The sequence below is a fragment of the Callorhinchus milii genome, unplaced genomic scaffold (genome assembly GCF_018977255.1).
Source record: "Callorhinchus milii isolate IMCB2004 unplaced genomic scaffold, IMCB_Cmil_1.0 Scaffold1, whole genome shotgun sequence".
NCBI classification, from domain to species: Eukaryota; Metazoa; Chordata; class Chondrichthyes; order Chimaeriformes; family Callorhinchidae; genus Callorhinchus; species Callorhinchus milii.
The window spans coordinates 105,241,236-105,266,263 of NW_024704742.1; the positions used below are offsets into that span (position 1 = coordinate 105,241,236).

The 25,028-nt window shown below is 47.0% G+C and overlaps 1 protein-coding gene across 4 annotated transcripts in view; it reads left to right on the top strand.

The window, feature by feature from the left end:
• The first annotated feature begins 2,507 nt into the window (after window positions 1-2,507).
• The window catches only part of fbxl17 (F-box and leucine-rich repeat protein 17), a 426,982-nt gene continuing 404,461 nt past the window's right edge, over window positions 2,508-25,028 (top strand). Inside the window, exons 1-5 of one of the 4 annotated variants that reach the window (XM_042334042.1) lie at window positions 2,618-2,665; window positions 5,956-6,043; window positions 9,651-10,342; window positions 18,572-18,694; window positions 24,602-24,859. In XM_042334042.1, the coding sequence (XP_042189976.1) occupies window positions 9,686-10,342; window positions 18,572-18,694; window positions 24,602-24,859 (1,038 nt within the window). In that variant the 5' untranslated portion in view covers window positions 2,618-2,665; window positions 5,956-6,043; window positions 9,651-9,685. Of the gene's footprint in view, window positions 2,589-2,617; window positions 2,666-5,940; window positions 6,044-9,650; window positions 10,343-18,571; window positions 18,695-24,601; window positions 24,860-25,028 lie in introns of those variants that run through there. The other 3 variants (XM_042334038.1, XM_042334045.1, XM_007893137.2) reach the window with 3 other exon arrangements.

A 25,028-nucleotide genomic window follows, 5' to 3' on the forward strand; every position in this document is an offset into this window, starting at 1 on the left:
ACCCCAGCACCCGAGTGCCAGCCCCCCCACCCCAGCACCCCGAGTGCCAGCCCCCCCCACCCCAGCACCCCGAGTGCCAGCCCCCCCCACCCCGCACCCCGAGTGCCAGCCCCCCCCCACCCCAGCACCCCGAGTGCCAGCCCCCCCCCACCCCAGCACCCCGAGTGCCAGCCCCCCCCCACCCCAGCACCCTGAGCGCCAGCCCCCCACCCCAGCACCCCGAGTGCCAGCCCCCCCACCACCCCAGCACCCTGGGCGCCAGCCCCCCCAACCCAGCACCCGAGTGCCAGCCCCCCGCACCCCAGCACCCCGAGTGCCAGCCCCCCCCACCCCAGCACCCCGAGTGCCAGCCCCCCCACCCCAGCACCCCGAGTGCCAGCCCCCCCCCACCCCAGCACCCCGAGTGCCAGCCCCCCCACCCCAGCACCCCGAGTGCCAGCCCCCCCCACCCCAGCACCCCGAGTGCCAGCCCCCCCCCCACCCCAGCCCCCGAGTGCCAGCCCCCCCGCACCCGAGTGCCAGCCCCCCCCACCCCAGCACCCCGAGTGCCAGCCCCCCACCCACCCCAGCACCCCGAGTGCCAGCCCCCCCCCACCCCAGCACCCCGAGTGCCAGCCCCCCCCCACCCAGCACCCCGAGTGCCAGCCCCCCCACCCAGAGTGCCAGCCCCCCCACCCCAGCACCCTTGAGTGCCAGCCCCCCCACCCCAGCACCCTGAGCGCCAGCCCCCCCACCCCAGCACCCCGAGTGCCAGCCCCCCCCACCCCAGCACCCCGAGTGCCAGCCCCCCCACCCCAGCACCCCGAGTGCCAGCCCCCCCCACCCCAGCACCCGAGTGCCAGCCCCCCCCACCCCTGCACCCCGAGTGCCAGCCCCCCCCACCCCAGCACCCCGAGTGCCAGCCCCCCCCCACCCCAGCACCCCGAGTGCCAGCCCCCCCCACCCCAGCACCCTGAGCGCCAGCCCCCCCACCCCAGCACCCGAGTGCCAGCCCCCCACCACCCAGCACCCTGGGCGCCAGCCCCCCCAACCCAGCACCCCGAGTGCCAGCCCCCCCCACCCCAGCACCCCGAGTGCCAGCCCCCCCGCACCCCAGCACCCGAGTGCCAGCCCCCCCGCACCCCAGCACCCCGAGTGCCAGCCCCCCCGCACCCCAGCACCCCGAGTGCCAGCCCCCCCCACCCCAGCACCCCGAGTGCCAGCCCCCCCCCACCCCAGCACCCCGAGTGCCAGCCCCCCCCACCCCAGCACCCCGAGTGCCAGCCCCCCCACCCCAGCACCCCGAGTGCCAGCCCCCCCCCACCCCAGCACCCCGAGTGCCAGCCCCCCCCCCCACCCCAGCACCCCGAGTGCCAGCCCCCCCGCACCACGAGTGCCAGCCACCCCCCCACCCCAGCACCCCGAGTGCCAGCCCCCACCCACCCCAGCACCCCGAGTGCCAGCCCCCCCCCACCCCAGCACCCGAGTGCCAGCCCCCCCCACCCCAGCACCCCGAGTGCCAGCCCCCCCACCCAGAGTGCCAGCCCCCCCACCCCAGCACCCTTGAGTGCCAGCCCCCCCAACCCAGCACCCTGAGCGCCAGCCCCCCCACCCCAGCACCCCGAGTGCCAGCCCCCCCCACCCCAGCACCCCGAGTGCCAGCCCCCCCCCCCACCCCCGCACCCCGAGTGCCAGCCCCCCCCACCCCAGCACCCCGAGTGCCAGCCCCCCCCCACTCCAGCACCGTTGAGTGCCAGCCCCCCCCCCACCCCGCACCCCGAGTGCCAGCCCCCCCCCACCCCAGCACCCCGAGTGCCAGCCCCCCCCACCCCAGCACCCCGAGTGCCAGCCCCCCCCCACCCCAGCACCCCGAGTGCCAGCCCCCCACCCCAGCACCCCGAGTGCCAGCCCCCCCCACCCCTGGCACTCTGAGTTCCAGCCCCCCCCCACCCCAGCCCCCGAGTGCCAGCCCCCACCCCTGCACCCCAAGTGCCAGCCCCCCCCCACACCCCAATTGCCAGCCCCCCACCCCAGCACCCCGAGTGCCAGCCCCCCACCCCAGCACCCGAGTGCCAGCCCCCCACCCCAGCACCCCGAGTGCCAGCCCCCCCCCACCCCAGCACCCCGAGTGCCAGCCCCCCACCCCAGCACCCCGAGTGCCAGCCCCCCCCCACCCCAGCACCCCGAGTGCCAGCCACCCCCACCCCTGGCACTCTGAGTTCCAGCCCCCCCCCCCCAGCCCCCCGAGTGCCAGCCCCCACCCCTGCACCCCAAGTGCCAGCCCCCCCCACACCCCAATTGCCAGCCCCCCCACCCCAGCACCCCGAGTGCCAGCCCCCCCACCCCAGCACCCCGAGTGCCAGCCCCCCCCCCACCCGAGCAGACCCCGCTCCCCCCGAGCAGACCCCGCTCCGCTGTCGGGTCGGGTCGGGGGGGGGAGGGCCCTGTTGCCTGACGTCGCGCCGCCGCCAATGAGCTGTGTCCGGGCCGCGCTCCCCACTCACCGGCTTTGAGGAGGAGTCGAGGCCTCGGCGGCGCAGGAAGCCCGGCGGCCGGTACTCGCTCCTCACCCCGACACCGCCTCTGATTCCCGGGCGACATTGGCTCAAGTAAGTGCCCCTCTCCCCCCCCTCCCCCCGGGCAGCGCGGCCTGAGCGAGCGGCAGCGGGGAGTGTGGCACTGCACTGTAACTATAACCAGCGCCCACCCCCCCCCCAGGGCTGTGTGTGTGTATACACAGCCCACCCCCCCCACCCCCCCCCAGGGCTGTGTGTGTGTGTGTGTGTGTATACACAGCCCCAGCCCCCCCCCCAGGGCTGTGTGTGTGTATACACAGCCCCCCCACACCCCAGGGCTGTGTGTGTGTGTGTACACAGTCCCCTCCCCCCCCAGGGCTGTGTGTGTGTGTACACGGTCCCCCCCCCCCCCCAGGGCTGTGTGTGTGTGTGTACACAGTCCCCTCCCCCCCCCAGGGCTGTGTGTGTGTGTACACGGTCCCCCCCCCCCCCCAGGGCTGTGTGTGTGTGTATACACAGCCCCCCCCCTCCCAGGGCTGTGTGTGTGTGTGTGTGTGTGCGTATACACAGCCCTCCCCCCCCCCAGGGCTGTGTGTGTGTGTGTACACAGTCCCCCCCCCCCCAGATCTGTGTGTGTGTGTGTACACAGCCCCCCCCCCCTCCCAGGGCTGTGTGTGTGTGTGTGTGTGTGTATACACAGCCCACCCCCCCCCCCCAGGGCTGTGTGTGTGTATACACAGTCCCCCCCCCCCCCCCCCCCCCCGGGCTGTGTGTGTGTGTGTGTATACACAGCCCCCCCCCCGCCCCCAGGGCTGTGTGTGTGTGTATACACAGCCCCCCCCCCCCCACCACCCAGCTAGCTGTGTGTGTATACACCTCCCCCACACCCCTGGGTTAGCTGTGTGTGTATGTATACAGACCGTAGTTATGTTGTGTGTACATGTACACCCCCGGGATAGCTTTGTGTGCACACATGTACACCCCCACCTCCCACCCCATGGTTAGCTGTGTGTGTACCGCCCGCCCCCCCCCCCCCCCCGGTTAGTTGTGTGTGTGTGTACCCCCCCACCCCCGGACAAGCTGTGTGTGTGTGCGTGCGTGTGCATGTGCACCCCCACCGGCCTAGCTGTCTGTGTGTGTGCGTGTGCACCCCCCCCCACCCCGGTCTAGCTGTGTGTCTGTGTGTGTGCATGCGCATGTACCCCCCCCCTGGGCGAGCTGTGTGTGTGTGTGTACAGACCGCAGTTATGCTCTGTGTGCATGTACACCCCCGGCTGGCTGTATGTGTGTGTGTATGTAGACCCTAGTTAGACTATGTGTACAACCCTAGGCTGACTGGCGCTGTGTGTGTGTGTGCACCCTCCCAAGGCTGTGTCACCCCCCCCCCCCCCCAGGACTGTATGTCTGTGTCTGTGCATCTCTCCAGGGCTGTGTGTGTGTGTGCATTGTCAGCCAGCTCGGGGTCAACTAGCCAGGAGAGTGTTCACACACACAAAAACACAACCCTAGGGTGTGCACACACACACACAGGACGTCCTCCTGATGTGAAAGGCATTATAAAAATTTAATCTTATTGTGTGTGTGCACCCCCAGGGCTGTGTGTGTATGTGTGTGCGTGTATGTGTGCATCCCCCCAGGGCTGTGCATGTGCACATGCGCACCCCCTCCCAGGGCTGTGTGTGTGTGCACCCCCAGGGCTGGCTGTGTGTGTGTGCATCCCCTCAGGACTGTGGATGTGTGCACCCCTAGGATTGTGTGTGTGTGTGAACATCCTCCTGGCTAGTTGACCCCGAGCTGGCTGACTATGTATAGAACCGTAAACGGGCTGGGAGGCTGGTTGGGTGACTGCCTGGTGGGCTGGCTGCCTGATGTATGGGCTGGGTGGATGGTGGTCTTGGTGGTTGGGTGGATGGTAGGCTGGGTATTTTGGATGGGCTTGGGGTGGGTTTGAGGGGGATTGGGTGAATGGTGGGATTGGGTGGATGGTGGGTTTGGTGGGTGGAGGTAGGGTGGATGGTGGTGTGGGGTGATGGGATGGTGGTGCGGTGGGCGGGGTGGGTGGTTTGGTTGAGTGGAGGTTGGGTGGGTGGGTGCGGTGGGTGGATGGTGAGAAGGTGGGGTGGATGGTGGGATGGATGATGGGTGAGGTGGATGGTTGGGTGAATGGTTGGTTGGACGGTTGGCTGGTTGGACGGTTGGCAGGTTGGCTGGACGGTTGGCAGGTTGGCTGGACGATTGACAGGTTGGCTGGACGGTTGGCAGGTTGGCTGGACGATTGGTTGGTTGGACGATTGACAGGTTGGTTGGTGTGGATGGTTGGATGGCAGGTTGGTTGGATGGCAGGTTGGTTGGATGGCAGCTTGGTTGGATGGCAGGTTGGTTGGATGGCAGGTTGGTTGGATGGCAGGTTGGTTGGATGGTTGGTTGGATGGTTGGCAGGTTGGTTGGCAGGTTGGCAGATTGGTTGGCACAGTGGTTGGTTGGTGTTGGTGGTTGGATGGTTGGCAGATTGGATGAATGGTTGGATGGTTGGTTGGCAGGTTGGTTGGATGGTTGGACGGTGGGCTCGCTGAGAGTTCTGGTCCTGCCCTGATAGATTGCAGGAACAATAGTGGAATGTGGAATATAAACAGTGGGACACAGATCTTCTCCCACTCCCCTCAGCTACAACTCCAGTTAACGTATATTAACATAGAGCATCACAGCAAGGAAACAAGCCATTCAGCCCAGTTAGTCCGTGCTGGTGTTTACATACGTGCTTCTACCCCTCTTGCATCCCTCTCTTGTATCCCTCTCTTTCCTCTATTTCAGTCTCCCTAGTGTGTTTAGAGTCAAACGTGCTTCTTTTCACCCACCCAATCCTAACCATATGTCACTGGACAATTGCCATCTGGTCCAAGTACAAAGAGGTGCTTTACCTCTTCTTTCTCCCACCCCCACCCCCAATCTAGATGCCACCTCCAATCCACCACCAGCAACTGACCGTTAGATTGCTCAATTAGATGTTTGTCCAGACTCCCATCCATTTTATAGGTTGTGAGTGCTTGCTCTGGGCAAAGTGTAAGCTGTCTGTAAACTCTTCAGTTAAATAATGTCCGTTTTCAAAAAAAAACAAGCTGTAGTCACACTTGTTATACAGTACGCTTTTATGTACAGTGGGTGTATTGTATATATATATATAAAGAGGTTGGATAAAATGCAATTTCAAATGCTTTTGTGTTTTTTACAATACCCAAGTTAGTTTCCTGAAATTATCCTGAATAAGTTTGGTTATTTTGTATTATATTTAGCAGTGTTTTTTTAAAAAAATTGAAAAGGATTTACAACATATCCTTCTCTAAAAGTACTTAAACACAATGGAAATAAAGCATTTTTTTTAAGAAGGCATGTTTGTAATCATTAACTAACAGTTGGTATTTTTGAATATTGTTCACATAATGGGTTGTGCTGGTCTCAACAGGAAACAGAGTTCCAGTTTGCTTTAGTGGGAAGGACTACAGTGTGATGGGATCAAACTTGCCAAGAGGGAAGCTGGAAGAGATCTAGAGGTGTTTGTTGTTTTGTCTTTCCTTCACTATGTCAAAGCAATGTGAGACAGCAATAAACAAGGCAAACAGGATGCAGGGCTTTATAACTAAATCACTTGAGTTTAGATCCCTAATGTCATACTCGGGCAAGATAGCGCTCTGGTCAGGTCAGACCTTGAATACTGATCTGACCTGAGCACTATCCAGCCCAAGTATGATGACTGGGGATCTAAACTCCACTGATTTAGTTATATAGCAATCTGGTCACCGCGTTTGGTCACCGTGACATACAGGGGCCCAGGCCTTAAAGAGGAGAGAATGGTAAAGGGATGAGCTCTGAACAGCGATTAGACAAGTTAGAGCTCTTTAGTCTTAAGCGAAGATGACTTGGATGGAACCTTATCAAGTATACAAAATATAAATGGGATTGAAAGCGTAAAATCAAATCAATATTTTTGGATGCATCAAGACAGTAGAACAAGAGGACATTGGTTTAGAACTGTAAATGCAATTTCAGGACAGATAGCAGGAATTTTTTTTACACAGAGAGTAATCAACAATTAGAACAGGTTAGCAGGAATAGTGACAGAGGCCAGGATACTAGATTCATTTAAAAAGCTGATTGATGCAGTGGTGAGGTGATGATTTTCTTGAGAGATGAAATTGAGATGGACCGAAGGGCCTTCATCCAGACCAATCACGTGTTATTGTGATGTACTCAAAATTTGTGAAATGCCATTGCTCTGTACACAGCTTTGTAAGTATAACAGTTTGTTTAATGCACTGAGTACAAAGCAGTTCATTGCATTGAAAACTGTAAAACTATTGTAGTTAACTCCATAACTCCTGACTTGTGGAGGTGATTGCCATTTTTATTTGTCACTTCACAGGATGAGAATGATGTTTACAACGATTATAAACCTAGATTCAATCATTTTGCTGATTTTTATACAGTCCCTCAAACTCTTGCAAACTGCAGTGCATAATTTGCCACTCTGTGAAACACTGCTTCCATTTCAAATTGGTGGAAACTCTGGCTTAACTCCAGTTTAACAAACAATATGGATTTTTATTGAACTTGGGGAGTTATTTCACTCTATGGTTACAGATTATATGATAGTATAAAGCCATCCACTCCAAATCCAACTATTTTTAACACATAAAAGTCAATGACCACCCTTAGAATAATTATATTAGTGAAGATAGCAATGCTGCTATCTGTTTGGTAACAACAAACAAATCTAAATTTGGAAGCCAGTTAGATTGCAGAGCTATGCGTGTAACTCACTGTTACCTCACACTGCTCTATTGAACAAACCAGTTTCACATCAGAACCTGCGGTCTAACAGGGAATTTAAACTATTGACATCCACCATAGATAACACAGAGCAAATTTTATTCTAAATCAAATCGGAAGCAGTAAATTCTTACTGGAAAAGATTGAAATGGTGTCATTGTATGGCAGTTGAGTGCAACAAAGATATGTTTGGGAGATGGATCCCTTTGACTTGTGTGTAAATTTACTAAATATTATTGAAATGAAATGTAATTGATAGCCTGGGACAGTGTGGTTACCTGTTTCGCTGAGGTTCACAATCATAAGCAATATCGATGCACTTAGGAATGCTCAGCACTTTTGATTGCGGAGTGATGCAGAGTAAATTTGTACCTGTCATTTTGTTTTCTTCATTTCCCCTCAACAAACACACAATAGATCCCTGATTTTGATTATTCAACAGTGAACATTTTGTTAGTTGAATAGTTTTCTGTGCCTGTCACAACAGAACAACAGTCCTTGAGGTACTCATTTTGTTCAAACGGATTCGCCTTTTTGAATTAGCTGTGACTTGAATTATCCAAGGCAGGAACAATACACTATTTAGTCAAGAATATTTGACATCAGTACAAGTGCTTTTGTCTCTGAATGAAAGATAGCACTCCAAGATCAAATAGAACAAGCTGATTGTTCTAGTTAATTTGAGAATGATTAAAATGTCTATATCATAAAGCCTTGGATAATGTACTTTTCACAGTGCTTCTTGTTTTTCCCATTTTGCCTGTGGAAGTAGTAAGCTGCCTCCCTCTGACAGCCAACATTTGGAGGAAGTTGTCACTGAGGAGCATTCTGAGTGCATACTCTTCTGCACAGTGTATAACAATAGTACAGAAGCTGTCTGATGTTCTCAGCTGTTCAGAGTCTGCTAGTATACTTTGTGATGCCATTTACTCAGTGCCATTTTACAAAAAAATCTGGTGGATTGATCTGGAAAATTTTGTGACCGACTACTTTAGTTTGTGTGGTAACCCATTTTACTATCTTGTAAGCTGCACCTGTACAGCAATCTTTCTGTTAGAAATGGAGAACCGGATTTGCAAGAGTTGTAAAGCGCTCGGAAACGTTGTTCTACGTGCAGGGCGCTATACAAATACAAGTTGCAGTTATGTTAAATGTTTGCATCAAGGTCCCTTTGGAGGTTATGGTTAGCAGTGTAAAATTGCAGTAGCGGGGAATTAATTAGAAGGTGAACGTAAGCTACCATTTTTGTCAGTAATTTCTCTTTTTCTAACATTTTTAACTTGAAGGTTATGTTAACATGGAAATATATTTTAAAACGGAAGATTCTTTAGAGTATAAAGGAAGTCAATTAAATACATCAGATTTCGAGTCTCAGTATATTGGATTTCAGAATGGTAATCTGGTGTGGCTGTTCACAGTGGAGTGAAATATTGTCAACATTTACAGTCGTTTGAATTTGCAATTTGCTATGAGTAAAATTTTCTGACGTTTCTGTTGCTGCCAGATTATGTTCGTCTATCAACCTTACATTTGGACTAGGTTAACGTATCAGCATTCTAAAAATCAGTATTTTTATATGCAATTGGAAAAGTAAAAGTACCATGAGTTTATAATTGAACAAGTTGTGTCTAAACAGTTAATAGTACTTTACTCTCAAAAGTACTGTACATTCAAATGCTCTACACATGAATTTGCATAAATTGTCATTATAAGTAATATACTCAAGTTGTACATGCACCAAAGTCCCATTCATTTTCCTACTAAAAAAAATTTGATTTCTTTGCACAAGTCGGATTTTACAAGTCGGATAAACAGCTAAGTCAGGTTTCTTGGTCCCAAATAATGTAAATCCTGATGGAAATAATCTCCTAATACGTGTCATCGCAAATGCATCTACTGACTGGATTAACAAAGAACTGCATGTATAGTGCTACGTTTGAAACACTACAGTAAAGTAAATGAAGTAATTCAGTTACAGCGTTAATAGTTCTTTGTAATACTCTATTAAAACAGATACGATTTGAAACTTTTTTGGTAGCGCTATTGTACACATTTTAAACACGTGAGAATATGTACATTGTACAGATGTATTTGTTATGCAACAGTTGTATAAAATCCCACTTATACAAATCTTGTACTTCATGTAAGTCATATTAAATGTTATGGTCCACTGATATGACTTATGCAAGTTTACTTGTAGTTGTGACCAGCGGGTTGCATAAATTTGTATTGGTCATGATCAGAACAATTCAGTTGTGTACATATAAGTTCTAAACTGACTGATGAAACTAACTTTGTTTTTCATTCTCATGAGGTGTTTTTGTTTTGCAGAAACATACTATTGGAGAAGGTTCTGAGTCTTCTATATGGGCCATTTTCTTTCAAAAAATGGTAAGCGTGTGAAGAAGAGAAGACGGAAATTCAGGAAGAACTGCTTTCTTCATGGTCCTTGTATGCTGTGCTTCATAGTTCACAACACTTCTGTTCTTGACGAGGATCAGTTCGAAAGCGCGTCTAAGCTTGCCGAACATTACGCAGCACTGAAGACTTCCGAGGAGTGTGCAAAGTTTCTTCTTTCTCCAAAGGAACTTGCTATCTGGGAAGAGCAGGGAAAGAATCTACTCTCCAGTGTACCAGCAAAATTGATCAGGCCTCCTCTGTTCAGAACAATCTCATCTGAGTATTCCGAGATGCCAGTTTGCAAACGTAAATGTGCTGGGGTGCAAAAGTGTACACCTTGTAAACTGCCTCGCTCAACAGTTGAGGGAGCTCCTGAGACAGGCTCGAACAATGATCTAGCTCAGCGTCAATCACCTGTATGCACTTTGCCAACATCCACAGTGGAATGCACTAACGTGGGGCTTCACGTGGACATGGGTGACTGCTCTTCTCTGCTGCAATGTCCGGTGTCTCCTCTGGGACCGGAAGACAATGAATTGGTCCCACGTGGAAATTTGAAAGACTTAAGAATGGAGTCTGAGCTGCCCAATATAAATCAACTCCCTTCCTCTATACTTCTGAAGGTGAGGTATTTAACTATGCAAATATTGTACTTGTTTTGATTTTAATTTTATTCATACACTTCCATCATTTGTGAAAATATCAAAGGTGAGATTATTTTAAATTCAGACTCAGTCTATGTAGCTCGATGCTAGTTTGGGTAACTTGGTTTGAACAGACTTTGGTTGCTTTGAACAAGTTTGTTTTCACCACTCCCTGCTTAAGAGAGTGGATATGCCTTCCTCTCCCATGCGTCAAGATATGCCACTTTTATATTAGATAGATGGTGCAATAAAGAGGTTTAAATGTTCAACATAATCCAGTTTAGTTGCTTTATTCCTTTTCTATGGAGAGCTGCCCAGCTGTTTTTTGTGTGTTTTGTATTTTTAAGCATGCTTGTGAACTCATGGGTTTCTCAGAAAATTATAGAAAGTTCCATTTGAAATAAAAAATGAATAAGGCCATTGATTGGGGGTGGGTGTGGAATCCACAGAGTGAGAGAGGGATGTAATGCCTGGTTTAGGTTTTGGTGACTGCTCGTTCGTCACTCTCGCTGTTCTACCATTGGTGACCAATGTTCATCCACTGTCCTCCCCCTTTCTGGAGATTTCTCCGAATATCATCTCACACTTTCAAAGTGTATCTCTTTATGCATTTGGTCAACACCTGAAAATTTTCCCTCCTTTTCTCTCTACTTGGTGTGCATTATTTTGTCAACGACTGTTTAGTGGGATACTGCTGTAGGCACTTGGCAGCCGCATTTTGCCACAAAATACACAGTCAATTCACTTCACAGTATATTCTGTGAAGGGCTTTAAGACTTCTTGAAGACATGATAAGGTGCTATATCAAATGCAAGGATTATTATTATAATGTAAAACACTTCAAACTGTTCATTCTGTGTGAATTATATTATAAAGGAAAGTTACCGCAAGAAGAGCCTAAATGGAAGTGCGCACCACAAAAAACAGTGCTATACCCTTTACTTAGCAAAATGTTGGTTTCTGTTTGGTTTGATCTCCAGCACATGTGCCTCTGCTGCTGGAATCCTTAATGAACCCACAGGGAAGTAATAGCAGTAGAGCTTGAGAGCCGAGTGTCAGGTGACTTCTAGATCCCTCCAACCTCACAAACTTCAGACCCATCACAAACCTGCCATCTCTGGCCAAAGTTTCGAACATGTCGTTGCAAAACCACTTTGTTTACACCTCCTCCTCCACTCTACTCAAACCTCTCGAGTCTGTTTTTTTGCCTTGCCCAAGGCACAGAGACAGAGCTTGTCAAAGCAATAAATGACATCCTCTCTCTCTGCCTCCTCGACCCTTCCACCTTGTTCGACATAGTTGATCATGCCATCCTCCTCCACCGCCTCTCCTCCCTCATGCATCTTAATGGGACTGCACTCACATGGTTCGAGTATGAACCTACTTAACAAACCGCCAAGAATACATATTGGCAAATATTTTTTCCTCTCACCCCCGCTCGGCTGGCTCCGGCCTCCTGTTTGTCCCTCATGCCCTCCGCTTCACCATTGGTGGCTGTGCCTTCAGCCACTATGCCCTGAAACTCTATAACTCTCTCCCTCAATCCCTCTGCCTTGCCTCCTCCCGCCCCGTTTTCAATCCCACCTAAAGACCTTTTTGATCATGCTACAGTCACCTCCCCCTCCTCCTTCCCCCTGGCTTGATGTCAGACTCCTCCACTGTCAAGTGCTCTGGGACGCTACCGTGTGAAGGGCGCTATATAAATGCAAATTGTTGTTGACCTGACTCCTGGACTGTGCAGGCTCTGTTCTCAAACTCCATTAACTTTGTTTTGCTGCAGGCCTGATTTATAGGAGGAGTTGAGCAGCATGATGTTGCACATATGGTGTCACTGATGTATTCATGAATGTAATCGGACTGGATGCCAACCCAGAGTGATCTGTGGGTGGTTAAATGCACTGCCCAAAATCACCGTGGATTATACAATACAAAATTACATTTCTATAATGCTTTCACATCGGGAGGATGATCCCAGGTGCTGGAGGATGGTACTTAGGGCCCACAGCTCTGTTTATGTTGCCTGATTTTACTCGAAGGTGGAATGATGTGAAGCTTCCATTATCCTCTTGACTATTGATAATATTGACTGGTAAATATTATTGACAAGTAATCTAGACCAAACCCTATGGTGCTGTGCACTGAAATCCATTTGTGTGCTAATAAACTATTTACCGGTATGTTAAAATTCCAGCAAATTGCTTATAGTCATCTCAGAATAACTGGAATTTTAGACTCCTGTTGGTTGAATTCCGCTTAGTCCAACAGGGACCTAGGAAAATCGGAACAGGAGAGGCCGTTCAGCCCTTCGAGCCTGTTCCAACATTTAAGTAGATCATGGCTGATCTGTACCTGAACTAATCCTTTCAATTCCAATTTCCCGCTTTCTCCCCATATCCCTTAATACCCTGACCTACAATAATCTATCAACCTCACTTTGGAAGGTGTGGATGGATCCAGCACCCACGGCCTTTTTGGAAAGAGAATTCCAGATTTCTACCGCCCTTTGAGTGAAAAAGTGCTTCCTGATTTCACTCTTAAATGGCCTGGTTTTAAATTTAAGACTATGCCCCTTGTTTTGGATTCCACCACCAGAGGAAATAGCTTCTCTGTATCTACCCTATACCTTACCATCTTAAATACCTCAATCAAATCACCCCTCAACCTTCTAAACTCAAGGGAATACAATCCAAGTTTTCACAGCCTTTTCTCGTAACTTAACCCTTTTAGGCCTGTTAACATTCTGGTGAACCTGCGCTGCACCCCCTCCAGTGCCAATATATCTTTCCTGAGATGTGGTGCCCAAAGCTGAACACAGTCTCCAGATGAAGTCTGACTGATGCTTTATGCAGCTGAAGCATCATTTCTTCCCCTTTGTATTCCAGGCCCCTTGAGATAAAGGCCAATAATCCATTCGCCTTTTTGATTACTTTTTGCATCTGGGAACTAGATTTTAGTGATTTGTGGATATGGGCACCCAAATCTCTTTGTGTCTCCACAGTTCTTAATTTCTCTGCATTAAGAAAATATCCTGCTTCATCTTTTTTCTTTCCATAGTGGATGACCTCGCACTTCGCTACATTGAACTCCATTTGCCATAGCTTTGCCCACTCACTTAATCTATCTAAATCCCTTGGTAACTTCTTATAATAATAATCCTTGCATTTGATATAGCGCTTTTCACGTCGGGAGGACGTCCCAAAGCACTTCACAGAACACACTGTAAAGTGAATTGACTGTATATTTGTGGGCGAATGCGGCAGCCAATTGCGCACAGCAATATCCCACAAACAGTTGTAGATTGAAAATGACCAATTTATTATTGTTTTTGGTTTTGGAGGGATTATTATTAGGCTCTGTGTGGAGTAAGGAAACTGCCCAAGGTTTCGCCCTCTGTCTGGAATTGAACTCAGGTCTCTCACTTGCAAAGCGAGTGCTCTAACCACTGAGCTACAGGACTCCACACTTCTTACTCCCATCTACACAATTTACTGAGCTTCCTAGCTTAGTGTCGTCTGCAAACTTGGATATAAAACTTCCTCATCCTTCATCCAAGTCATGTCCTGCCAGGAACGCCAGGGCCAGAGGAAGAGATACAGAGTGGAGGGTAAAGAGCCCCGGCCCTCTCAGTCACGTTTCGCGCTGCCTCTATGACGCTACCCCATGTGAAGGGCGCTATATAAATGCAAGTTGTTGTTATGCAACTTGGTGTGACGCAGCGAGCAGCAGCAGGAAGAGTGCTATTCTAAAACTATAGAACTATATAATCTCAGTAGGAAACACAAGGTAGTGATAGAACATGGGGAATTTCAGTGTAAGTGGGAAGTGGATTACTTGTTTATTGAAAGTAATGGAATACCTCAATGCCTTGTCTTACAAGTCATATCTGTGTTGAAGAAGTTCAGAATTAGTTTTGCAATTATGGATTAAACTATTTTGGTTTTATTGAGCATTTTCTGTAGGCGCCTCCATATGCCTGCACATTTTAGCTGATGTAGCGCTTTTCATGTCTTCTAGACATCTCAAAGTGCTTCACAGAATATACTGTAATGTGAATTGAATATATATTTTGTGGGTGAAACGGATACAGTATAATGGATAAAGGATACAGTAAAACTTGCATAAGTCTTATCTTTATAAATCATATAATCGCCTGCACATTCACCCGAGTCCCATTCAGTTTCCTATCAAAACCATTTTGATTTCTTTGCATTGGTGGCATTTATCACCTACTAACTTGTAATGGCGCTATCCTACCTTGCAGTAGTAATGGAGGGTAGGATTGAATTATTGGTTGCATTGAATCACGGGAAACATAGTTTTGACCCGTCATTGCATGTGCACTTACCAGCTGCAGTGATGAACTACCACATATGCACTTACCGGCTGCTGCAGTGAATTACGCATGCGTAGTGTAGATTATTGATTAAATCAGATTTTGTTTTCATTTCAACATATGCTGCTATTAAATAAAAAGTTATTTCTTCTTTCCCAGCAATTTTACATTGATAATTTTATCAATGACAATTTTACATTGAGTGGAGACCTGTAGCTCAGTGGTTAGAGCACTCGCTTTGCAAGCGAGAGACCTGAGTTCGATTCCCAGCAGGGTGAACTTTGGGCAAGTTTCCTTACTCCACACGCCTGATAATATTCCCTCAAAAAAAACAATAATAAATTGGTCATTTCAATCCACGACTGTTTGTGGGACACTGCTGTGCGCAATTGGCTGCCGCATTTCGCCCACAAATATATATAATACAAGGATTATTATTATTACTATAATGCCAATGCAAATAGAAAGTTGCTGGTGTGATTTTTTTTCACATCTGCTGCTATTGATGCTTAGACAGATGTTGAATTGTAACTAGTGCAAAATAGTGGAGTCCTGTAGCTCAGTGGTTAGAGCACTCGCTTTGCAAGCGAGAGACCTGAGTTCAATTCCAGGCAGGTCAGGGTGAAACCTTGGGCAAGTTTCCTTGCTCCACACACCTAATAATAATCCCTCCAAAACAAAACAATAATAAATTGGTCATTTTCAATCTATGACTGTTTGTGGGACATTGCTGTGGTTGGCCATCAGACATGTAGCCCCAATTGTCAAACTTAAAAAAGAAAGTATCAATTATAGTAACTTGTATTTGAATTTATCCTTTCTTGTTTGATTAATGTCCCGAGGTGCGTCACGGTGACTATGGGGAAAACCCAGCAGGGAAACCCTCGAGAAGTTTACAGTCCAGAGAAATGGAGGGAAAGTTTGATGACGTTGGTCACAGCCGGAGTTATTTTGGGGAACGTTTTGAAGGCACGAGGTGAAGGAATTTGGGGAAAAAGTTCCAGAATTTCTAGGGATAGAGCCTGAAGGATGAACACTTTTCCAATCCATCACTACTTGACACTGCTGTGCACAATTGGCAGCCTCGTTTTGCCCACAAAATACATAGTCAATCCACTTTACAATATATTCTGTGAAGTCCTCCAAGACATCTCAATGACGTGATAAGGTGCTATATCATATCAGGATTATTATTATTGATACAAGTGTGGCTTTCCTTTGCAGTAGGGTTTCATCCGGAAAGAAAACTGGAAAGTATACAAGGTTTTATCTATTCAAATTGGTTATTTGTGTAATAATGCTGAATTAAATGGCTGCTATTAACTTCTGTTGCGAGTTGGTGCTGTGCAAAGCTACTGTTTCAATGGATGGCCCAGCAGGGTGATGGCATAGCATGCAGCATCACCTCAGAACACTGCTGAGCACCGGCAGTCACGGGAGATGTGATTTGGACATTGGTGCACGACAAGAGTAATGAAAGCTATGACGAGCATTGGAAAAAGATCAGTAAGATAAGATGTCTGATGTACAAAAAATCAGTGCGGTTTTGATCGCTCAGCAGCTCCTTGGAGTATTCGTTTAATAAGCAACTTCCATCCCTGTCCATTTGCTGTCAGCACACATCTTATCAGGGGAATTCTGTACTTCTCAGTAACCAGTGGGTGGGCTGCCTTGCACATACTAACAGTCAAGCAATGTAGTGTAAGTGCTTCCTATTCCTCTGTGGGATTTGTTTCTCCTGGATGATTTGCACGAGGTAGCTAATCTAGTCTAACACAGTACAAACCCAGGGTGAATTTGGCAGTTTCCCTGAAGGAATAGCTGTCTTGAGGCAGGTTTACCTCTGTGTTGGTGTACCCTTTCCTTCATTATCTGACTATCTCGTTGTCAAGTCTTCTCCCAGATTTTTCTTCTCCAGAGCTTTAGAGTTTGTTACAGAAGTGTGTGTTTCCACAGGCATGACTTGATTCAGAGGAGGAATTAGGATTCTATTACCAAAGGAAAATGTCTTCTTCTATACAAGAATGATGCCAACTTTCCCTCCTCGTGATCTGCAATAGATTAGAACGATCATTTATTTAGGTCAGAAAAGAGTTGTGTATCAGTCTTGTGCAGTCCTGTAACTCAGTGGTTAGAGCACTCGCTTTGCAAGCGAGAGACCTGAGTTCAATTCCAGGCAGAGGGCGAAATCTTGGGCAAGTTTCCTTACTCCACACACCTAATAATAATCCCTCCAAAAAACAAAAAATAATAAATTGGTCATTTTCAATCTACGACTGTTTGTGGGACATTGCTGTGCGCAATTGGCTGCCGCGTTCGCCCACAAATATACCGTCAATTCACTTTACAGTGTGTTCTGTGAAGTGCTTTGGGACGTCCTCCCGACGTGAAAAGCGCTATATCAAATACAAGGATTATTATTATTATTGTTGTTGGTTTTGGATGAGTCCTGGGAAATGGAGTTGGGAGGTAAGCGGTATTGGAGGCAGGTTCCTGAGACAATGGGTCCTCAGTGATCAAAGCCACTGATGATGATAGACCAGCCTATCTGGCTCACTGCCAGTATCGGAGAGGCAGAGTAGTCCCTTAGCGCAGGGATTCTTCAGACTTGACTCCTGTTAATCCTGCAAGTCAAAGTACCAATGAGTAGAGTACTGTTAGTTTGGACAGTGCTCTCAATGGCAAGTTATGCAGGTTTAGCTGGTTAAACAACAAGAAGTTGCACTTATATAGTACCCTTCAAGCGGGCTGGTGTCTCGGAGAAGTAAACTCCAGCAATACCCCAATGTACACTCTGGGGTGACCAAGCTTTGACTCTTTCAACCGGTGCCTGATGATTTCTGGAATTAGCAGGTTGCATATTTCCGTGAGAGAGTGCATAATTCATTGCAAAATGGGAATGTTTTTATGCGAGTATGCGGAACTTTGTCTAGTTTGGATACTCTTAAGCATGGTGATGGGTTTCCGACATCTCAGCGCCTTGGGAGATCCTCCCAACAAGGCAAGGTACTCGATATGACTATGCAAACTTCGTGCTTGTCGGCCTCCCCAACTCCTCCCTCCATAGACTGCAGATCATCCAGAACTCTGCAGCATGTGTCCTCTCCTGCACCAGGCTCCATGATCCTATAACCCCCATCCTTGCCTGACTCCACTTTCCATCACACAGAGGATACAGTTCAAGATGCTGGTCCTCACCTTCAAAGCCCTCATGGTCTTGCTCCCCACTACCTCTGCGACCTCCTTAACCCCTACCAACCTACCCCTCCCTCCGCCCAGCAGGCTCTGGCCTGCTTCACGTTCCCCCACCTCGCCCGCCCACCATTGGCGGGCAAGCCTTCAGCCACTCTGCCCCCCCGCTCTCTGGAACTCCATCCCACAGTCCCTCCGCCTCACCCCCTATCTTGCCTCCTTCAAGACCAGTCTCAAGACCCTCCTCTTTGATTGTGCCTTCGATCACCCTCCTTCTCCCCCTGCCTTTCTCCCTCCCCGATCTCGATCCCCAGCTCGGGTCCGAAACACTGACTATCCAGCACCTTGGATGTCCTCCTGACGTGAAAGGTGCTAAACAAATGTAATTTTGTTGTTTTGTTGTATATACGCAATTTTTGTAATGCACCTGCCTCACCAATGTTTATTCAAATAATTTTGCAGTCTAGAAATTTAGCAGGTGTGATATTCTGTAATCCTTTGTACTGTCAAAATATTCTTGTTGTATAGCCTGTTCAGGACTCAATTTAGCTTAAATTTCTAGACTGCAACATTATTCGAATAAACATTGGTGAAAAATGTCCTGTCCTAAACAGGGCAGAAAAACTCACTTCCTTAATATTGCCAGCATTACAGGTACTAATTTGTCATTTTTTGCATTTCAGGTCTTCTCTCATTTGTCGTTGAAGGAACGGTGCCTTTCAGCATCTTTAGTCTGCAAGTACTGGCGTGATCTTGGTTTAGATTTTCAGTTTTGGAAACAGCTAGACCTCAGTGGGCGACAGCAGGTATGAAATTGTGCAGTTGTGATACTCAAAGAAAGTCAATACACCATTGTTTGTAATTGTTATTAGCAAGAAAGGAAGCAGGTGTCAAGATATATGTCATATAAGTTATATACGTAAACTATTTTGACAGAGGAAGGAAATATTTGCTTATTTCTTTACAGTACCCAGAACACTGTTTTTTGCTCACGTGTCCAACGTTACATAATAATAATCCCTGCATTTGATATAGCGCCTTATCGCCTCTTCGAGACGTCTCAAAGAGCTTTGCAGAATATACTGTAAAGTGAATTGACTGTATATTTTGTGCGCACAGCAGTGTCCCGCAAACAGTCGTGGATTCAAGTAATCAATTTTTTTTTAAAGGAATTATTACTCCCGAAAAAGCGATCCGTCAGTCAACTAACATTCCTACTACTTCCTACTACTTGGTAAACAGGCGTGTTGAGTAAGGAAACTTGCCCAAGATATCCCCCTGCCAGGAATCGAACCCAAGTCTCGCTTGTGAGTCGAGTGCTGTAACCACTGAGCTACAGGACTTCATGCATGTCTGATATTCTGGGTGTGTGCCTACAGTAATCCCTAGAAAATGTGAAGTTTATTAAGCTAATTCTCATAAATAACCAGGTTCAAAAATACTATAATTTTAAATCCGTTCTGCCATTCCTTTAATGTGGTTGCTCAGGACCTTGCCGCCTCCTTCACTTGAGCGAGTGGGTTGATATGTGATGCACACAGCTTGTGTTGACTCTTGTCAGTAGGACATGACGTGCACAATTCAGGTTTGCTTCTCTCTCTGCCTCAGTATGAAACAGTCAATTGGTGAATGTGACTGAACACCTTTGGTCTTTTCCTCCTCATGCTCCCCAGTGAGAAAAAATCCACAGCAAGAATGTTTGCTTAGGGCACGTGTGCTAAAGATTTCCGTACTCTTCTTTCCTATCCTCAGCATTGCCTGAGCTCCTGCACCATCAACCTTCTACAGTCAACAGTCGTGGAGTCCTGTAGCTCAGTGGTTAGAGCACTCGCTTTACAAGTGAGAGAGTTCAATTCCAGGCAGGGCGAAACCTTGGGCAAGTTTCCTTACTCCACACGCCTAATAATAATCCCTCCAAAAAAACTAAACAATAATAAATTGGTCATTTTCAATCCACGACTGTTTGTGGGACACTGCTGTGCGCAATTGGCTGCCGCGTTCGCCCACAAATATACAGTCAATTCACTTTACAGTATATTCTGTGAAGCGCTTTGGGACGTCTAGAAGACGTGAAAAGCGCTATATCAAATGCAAGGATTATTATTATTTATTAACAGACTGAACAGAGGCAAAGCAGTGAACAAGGGGAGAGAGTGAGAACAAAAAGAGGAAAAAAGGGACATCAAATAATTTGTTTTCTTCCCTTTGTCATTTTTGATCTGCCTTGCATGTGAGAGAATTAGCTATAGATATACAGTTGATAATACAAACAAACAGAACAACATGCCTGGTCTGCACTTGGCAGCTTCCCAGGGTAGCACGTTTGAGATCAGGAGCTCATGGTGAGTAGAATCAATGTGCGCAGAGCTGGGTCTTGATCTCCACTTTGCAGCTTTGTTTTGATGCAAAGTGTGTGCTACTTTTTGGAGGCAAAAAGCTGGGGAATAAATAGAAATCCTTAAACTGCTGTAGCCTGCCAGCCCGTAACTTGTACATCTTAAAAAGGCTTCTTGACTTTTTCCCATCTGGGGTTTTGCACAACTGAAATACGATCCCATCTGCTGCACAATGCAAGCTCCTGGCTCACCTCGGGCAAACACCACACATGTTACTTGAAGTTTGAGAATGTGGGAGTTATTTGAATTGGAAATCCCAGATTGTGAGAAGGTGTCTTGTTTTGCTGCCAATCAAACATAGAGAAGAAACTGTTTGGGGATAAGGAAAATTCATGAGTGACTTGAGTCAAATATGGCAGCCACTTGTTGTAAGCAAAGTTCTGTAAATATTAATGAATTATGAAATCTGAAGGATTTTTGGTAAGGATGCTGGGAGAGACTTCCTTCTGTTTTCTTTCTTGGAAATTAAATACAATACAGTTTACATTTATATATCACCTTTCATGTCGAGAGGACATCTCAAAGCTCTTTACATTGCTGGATGGTCAGACAAGATGGGGGTGGAGGTGGTGGTGGGAGCTGAAGGGGTTTGGGAGGGGAAAGATGACTGAACATACACAAGGTGATAACTAACCATTTGAGTTGAGAGATGTAGACCAGGTGCCAGAATGCCATTTGAATACGATCTGTTCTTTTCACAGTTCCTCACCGCAATTGAAATATTATAAAATTTGCTGATGCGACCAAACTACATGATAGCCCACATTCAAGCAGATCTGGGGAAATTAAGCAGTCAGACTGAAGAATGCGATGAATTCTGCCCTCTGTCTCTTTTTGAACGCATTACCTCACTGCCTTAGCTCTGGAGGTTTTCTGGAGGAGAATGCAATTGCTGAGATTTCTGATTTATTCTTGTCCTGTATTCATTGGAATCCTGTAGCTCAGTGGTTAGAGCACTCGCCTCGCAAGCGAGAGACCTGGGTTTGATTCCAGGCAGGGCGAAATGTTGGGCAAGTTTCCTTACTCCACACGCCTCTGTTTACCTAGTAGTAAGTAGGAATCAGGTTGTTAGTCGATTGGCAGATTGCTCTTTTGGGGATAATAATCCCTCAAAAAAGTAATAATAATTTGGTCATTCAATCCACGACTGTTTGTGGGACACTGCTGTGTGCAATTGGCTGCTGCTTTTCGCCCACAAATATACAGTCAATTCACTTTACAGTATATTCTGTGAAGCGCTTTGAGACATGAAAAGCGCAATATCAAATGCAAGGATGATTATTATTATTATTATTGTGTTGTGCACTCCAGAGTATGTACTGGATGTGCAGTTGAGATTATCTAGTAGAAAATGAATTGAGTTAAAGCTGTTCTTTAATTACAGTGATGGGAAGGTTTATTGATATAATTATAGAACAGCAGGTATTAATATGTTAACTGACCCTTTTAGATGAATCATTATTGGAATAGCATTTGCGGAGGTGAGAAGAGGGATTTCAGTTGGCTGCTTAAGTGTATCTTCTCCGTAGCATCTCAAACTACGCTTTTGAAATGGAAATTACACATATTATAGTACATGCCTAAACTGCCATAGAAATGAATTTGGAAGGCAAATTCAGCTTTATAAAAATTGTGTACTTGGATTGAGACTTCTATATGGACTGTGTAACAAAAGTGTACATTCATTTCTATAGGTCATAACAGTTCATTCAGAACTCTGCAGCTCGTGTACGTCCCGCACCAGGCTTCGGGAACACATCACTCCCACCCTCGCTCGCCTCCACTGGCTCCCCATCCCCCAGAGGATCGAATTCAAGATCCTCACCCTCACCTACAAGGCCATTCACGGCCTTGCTCCCTCCTACCTCTCCGACCTACTATCCCCCTACCTACCTGCCCGTACCCTCCGTTCCTCTGGCTCCGGTCTGCTCCACATCCCCCGCCCCAACCGCCCTACTATCGGTGGTCGGGCCTTCAGCCTCTCAGCCCCAGGCTCTGGAACTCTATCCCCAGTGCCTTCGCCGCCTCCTCCCTTTCCTCCTTCAAGGCCGGTCTCAAGACCTTTCTCTTTGACCGTGCCTTCAGCTCCCCTCTCGACTGTCTACCCCCTCCTCGCTCCCTCCCTTCCCTCCCCTCACCCTGACCATTTCCCCCCTGCTCGGGTCCTGACCCAACTGTACAGCGCCTTGGGACGTCCTCCCAACGTGAAAGGCGCTCAATAAATGGAATCTTGTTGTTGTTGTTGTTGTTTAACGCTATTGTATGAATTCTCCAAAGCAGCTTCTTAGGTACTTCGAACATCAAACTTATTTTATTATGTAGCAATAGAAATTTAACTCATTATAATATTATTATGTTGCATTTATTACCTTATGTTCATGGATAATTTAGTGTATAAGTTTAGCCCACAAAATATTCACTTTACAGTATATTCAGTGAAGCTTTTTGAGACATCTTGAAGATGTGATATAGTACTATATCAAATGGAATGATTATTGTTATGTTATAGGATGAGTCAGGCCTATTTTGATCTTCTCCTCTCTTAAACGAGTTTTGACTTTTTCATCTTTTCAGTGGTATGGTTCTGCAGCAGCCAGATACCCTTTGGTAGCATGATCATGTGTGAACTTCAACCTTCAGTATAGCCAGACGATTCAACTTTGGAGAAGTGCATTGCGCCTATATCCATTCCTGTCCTTGTATGATACCCAAATATTTATGCCTCCAGCAGCAGTTGCTTGATAGCTTCCAGCAGTGGGAACCCTGGCTGAGTTTGAACTTTGGCTCATTTGGTCTCCCTTGTCCATAAAGCAATCTTACTGCTGGCCTGGCTGAGGCCAGCCAACTTTGGCACAGACAGGAGCTAGAACCTGGGATCTGCCCATACGGCTCAGCTCCTCACTGGTTGAAATCATTGAGTCATCGAGGGACTTTGCCTACAACAATAGAATCCCAATAAAGAGTACTTCATTTTAGGTCGGTTTTGCTTCCAGGGTTGTGGACCTCGAAATTAACTTACCCGAAAAAAAGATGAAAATGTATATGCAGACTCATTAGCACTTCAAAAAGCTGACTTGAGAACCAACGTGCATTAAGTGACATTGACAGAGACCAAATGACCTGGAAGGCAGCCATCGTGGCTTCCTTTGTGTTGCTTGCTCAAGCATTGATAGAGTCAGATGTCTTTCTGTGCTCATGCACAGTGAATGCAGAAACGCTGAACACCCCCTGTTATAGCAGTGGTTCGGATGTTATGGATTCTCAAGTATTCTGTGTTATGGGGTAGGGGGGTGGGGGCTCCTAATGGGTGCGGAGTCAGTTCACCAATCACGTGGAGAATTGGGAAGGAATACTAAAAATCTTCAACTGAAAAGAGAGTTTAGAAAAGAGTGTATAATCAAACAACGTCCTTCGGATGAGACATTAAACCGAGGTCCCATCTGCCTGTTCAGGTGGATGTTAAAGATCCCAAGGCAATATTTGAAAAGGGAAGGAGTTTTTTCTGGTGTCCTGGTCAACATTTCCTCAAATAAAATTTGTCATTCACTTCATGACCATTTGTGGGACATTACTATGCAAAATTGTCTGCTGGGTTTGCTCACAAATACGCAGTCATTCCACTTCACAGTAGATCTTGTGAAACGTTTTGGGATGTCCCACAGATGTGAAAGGAGCTACACCAAATGCAAGGATGGTAAAACTTCTGCACATCCTGTGTGAAGCAAAATAGAAGAAATATTTTTCACCTTTTTTTGAACAGAGTCCACGCAGTGGTGGGAGGTATTTCTCTGTTTTTATGCTAGTTATAGTTTTAGCTAAATATTGGCAACTAATGTTTTCCCCTCATCTGCCTTCCCGATCACACAAGCAAATCATTTGTATAAACAGAGACTTCCTACCATTCAAAGGTTGAAATGCGCCAATATGCTGAGAATGGATAAGCTGGAAAATTGAACTGTGGTGTTGATGTGCAGCTTTCCGGCTGATTTGTTTTTATTTACTTTATAGTGTTCAATTTCCTGCTTTGCTGCCACCTTGACTTTCTTAGTTAAATATTGTTCAGATGCAGGTCAAAAGCTGATTCAGTAATTTTCCAAAAGCCCAAACTGAAACACAAACAGATGTCTGCTCCACTATAAAATGACTAGCTTTGTGACATTTATTTTGAGGTGTAGATTTATGAAGGCTAGTTTATTTCTAAGCTTTACATCAAAGTGTAATATTAATGAAGATTGGATGTGTTCCTGGAATCAATTGTTGCCTTTAAAAAATTGTATATGAGCTTCTTGGTAAAGTCATTTTATTCTTATTTGACAGATCAATGATGAAATACTAACGAGGATTGCAGCGAAGAGTCGTAACACAATGCAAATTAATATTTCTGATTGTCGAAACATCTCGGATACAGGAGTGAATTCCATAGCATCGCAAAGCCCAGGACTTCACAAGTATATAGCATATCGATGCAAACAGCTGAGTGATGACTCTCTCATTGGGATTGCATCACATTGCCCTTTCCTGCAGAAAGTGCACGTGGGGAACCAGGATCAACTCACAGATGAATCCCTACGACAGGTATAATCAAACACTTAACCTATAAAATCAGTAGAAGGTGCTCTTGGCAGAATGATATGATGGGTAGAAATCTGAGAGTGTAACATACAACAGAGGCAAGTGTTATTTTTGTAATTTATCTTGGTACCTTTTTTGATCAATATTTTGTTGCCTTTTTTCTTGGAATAAA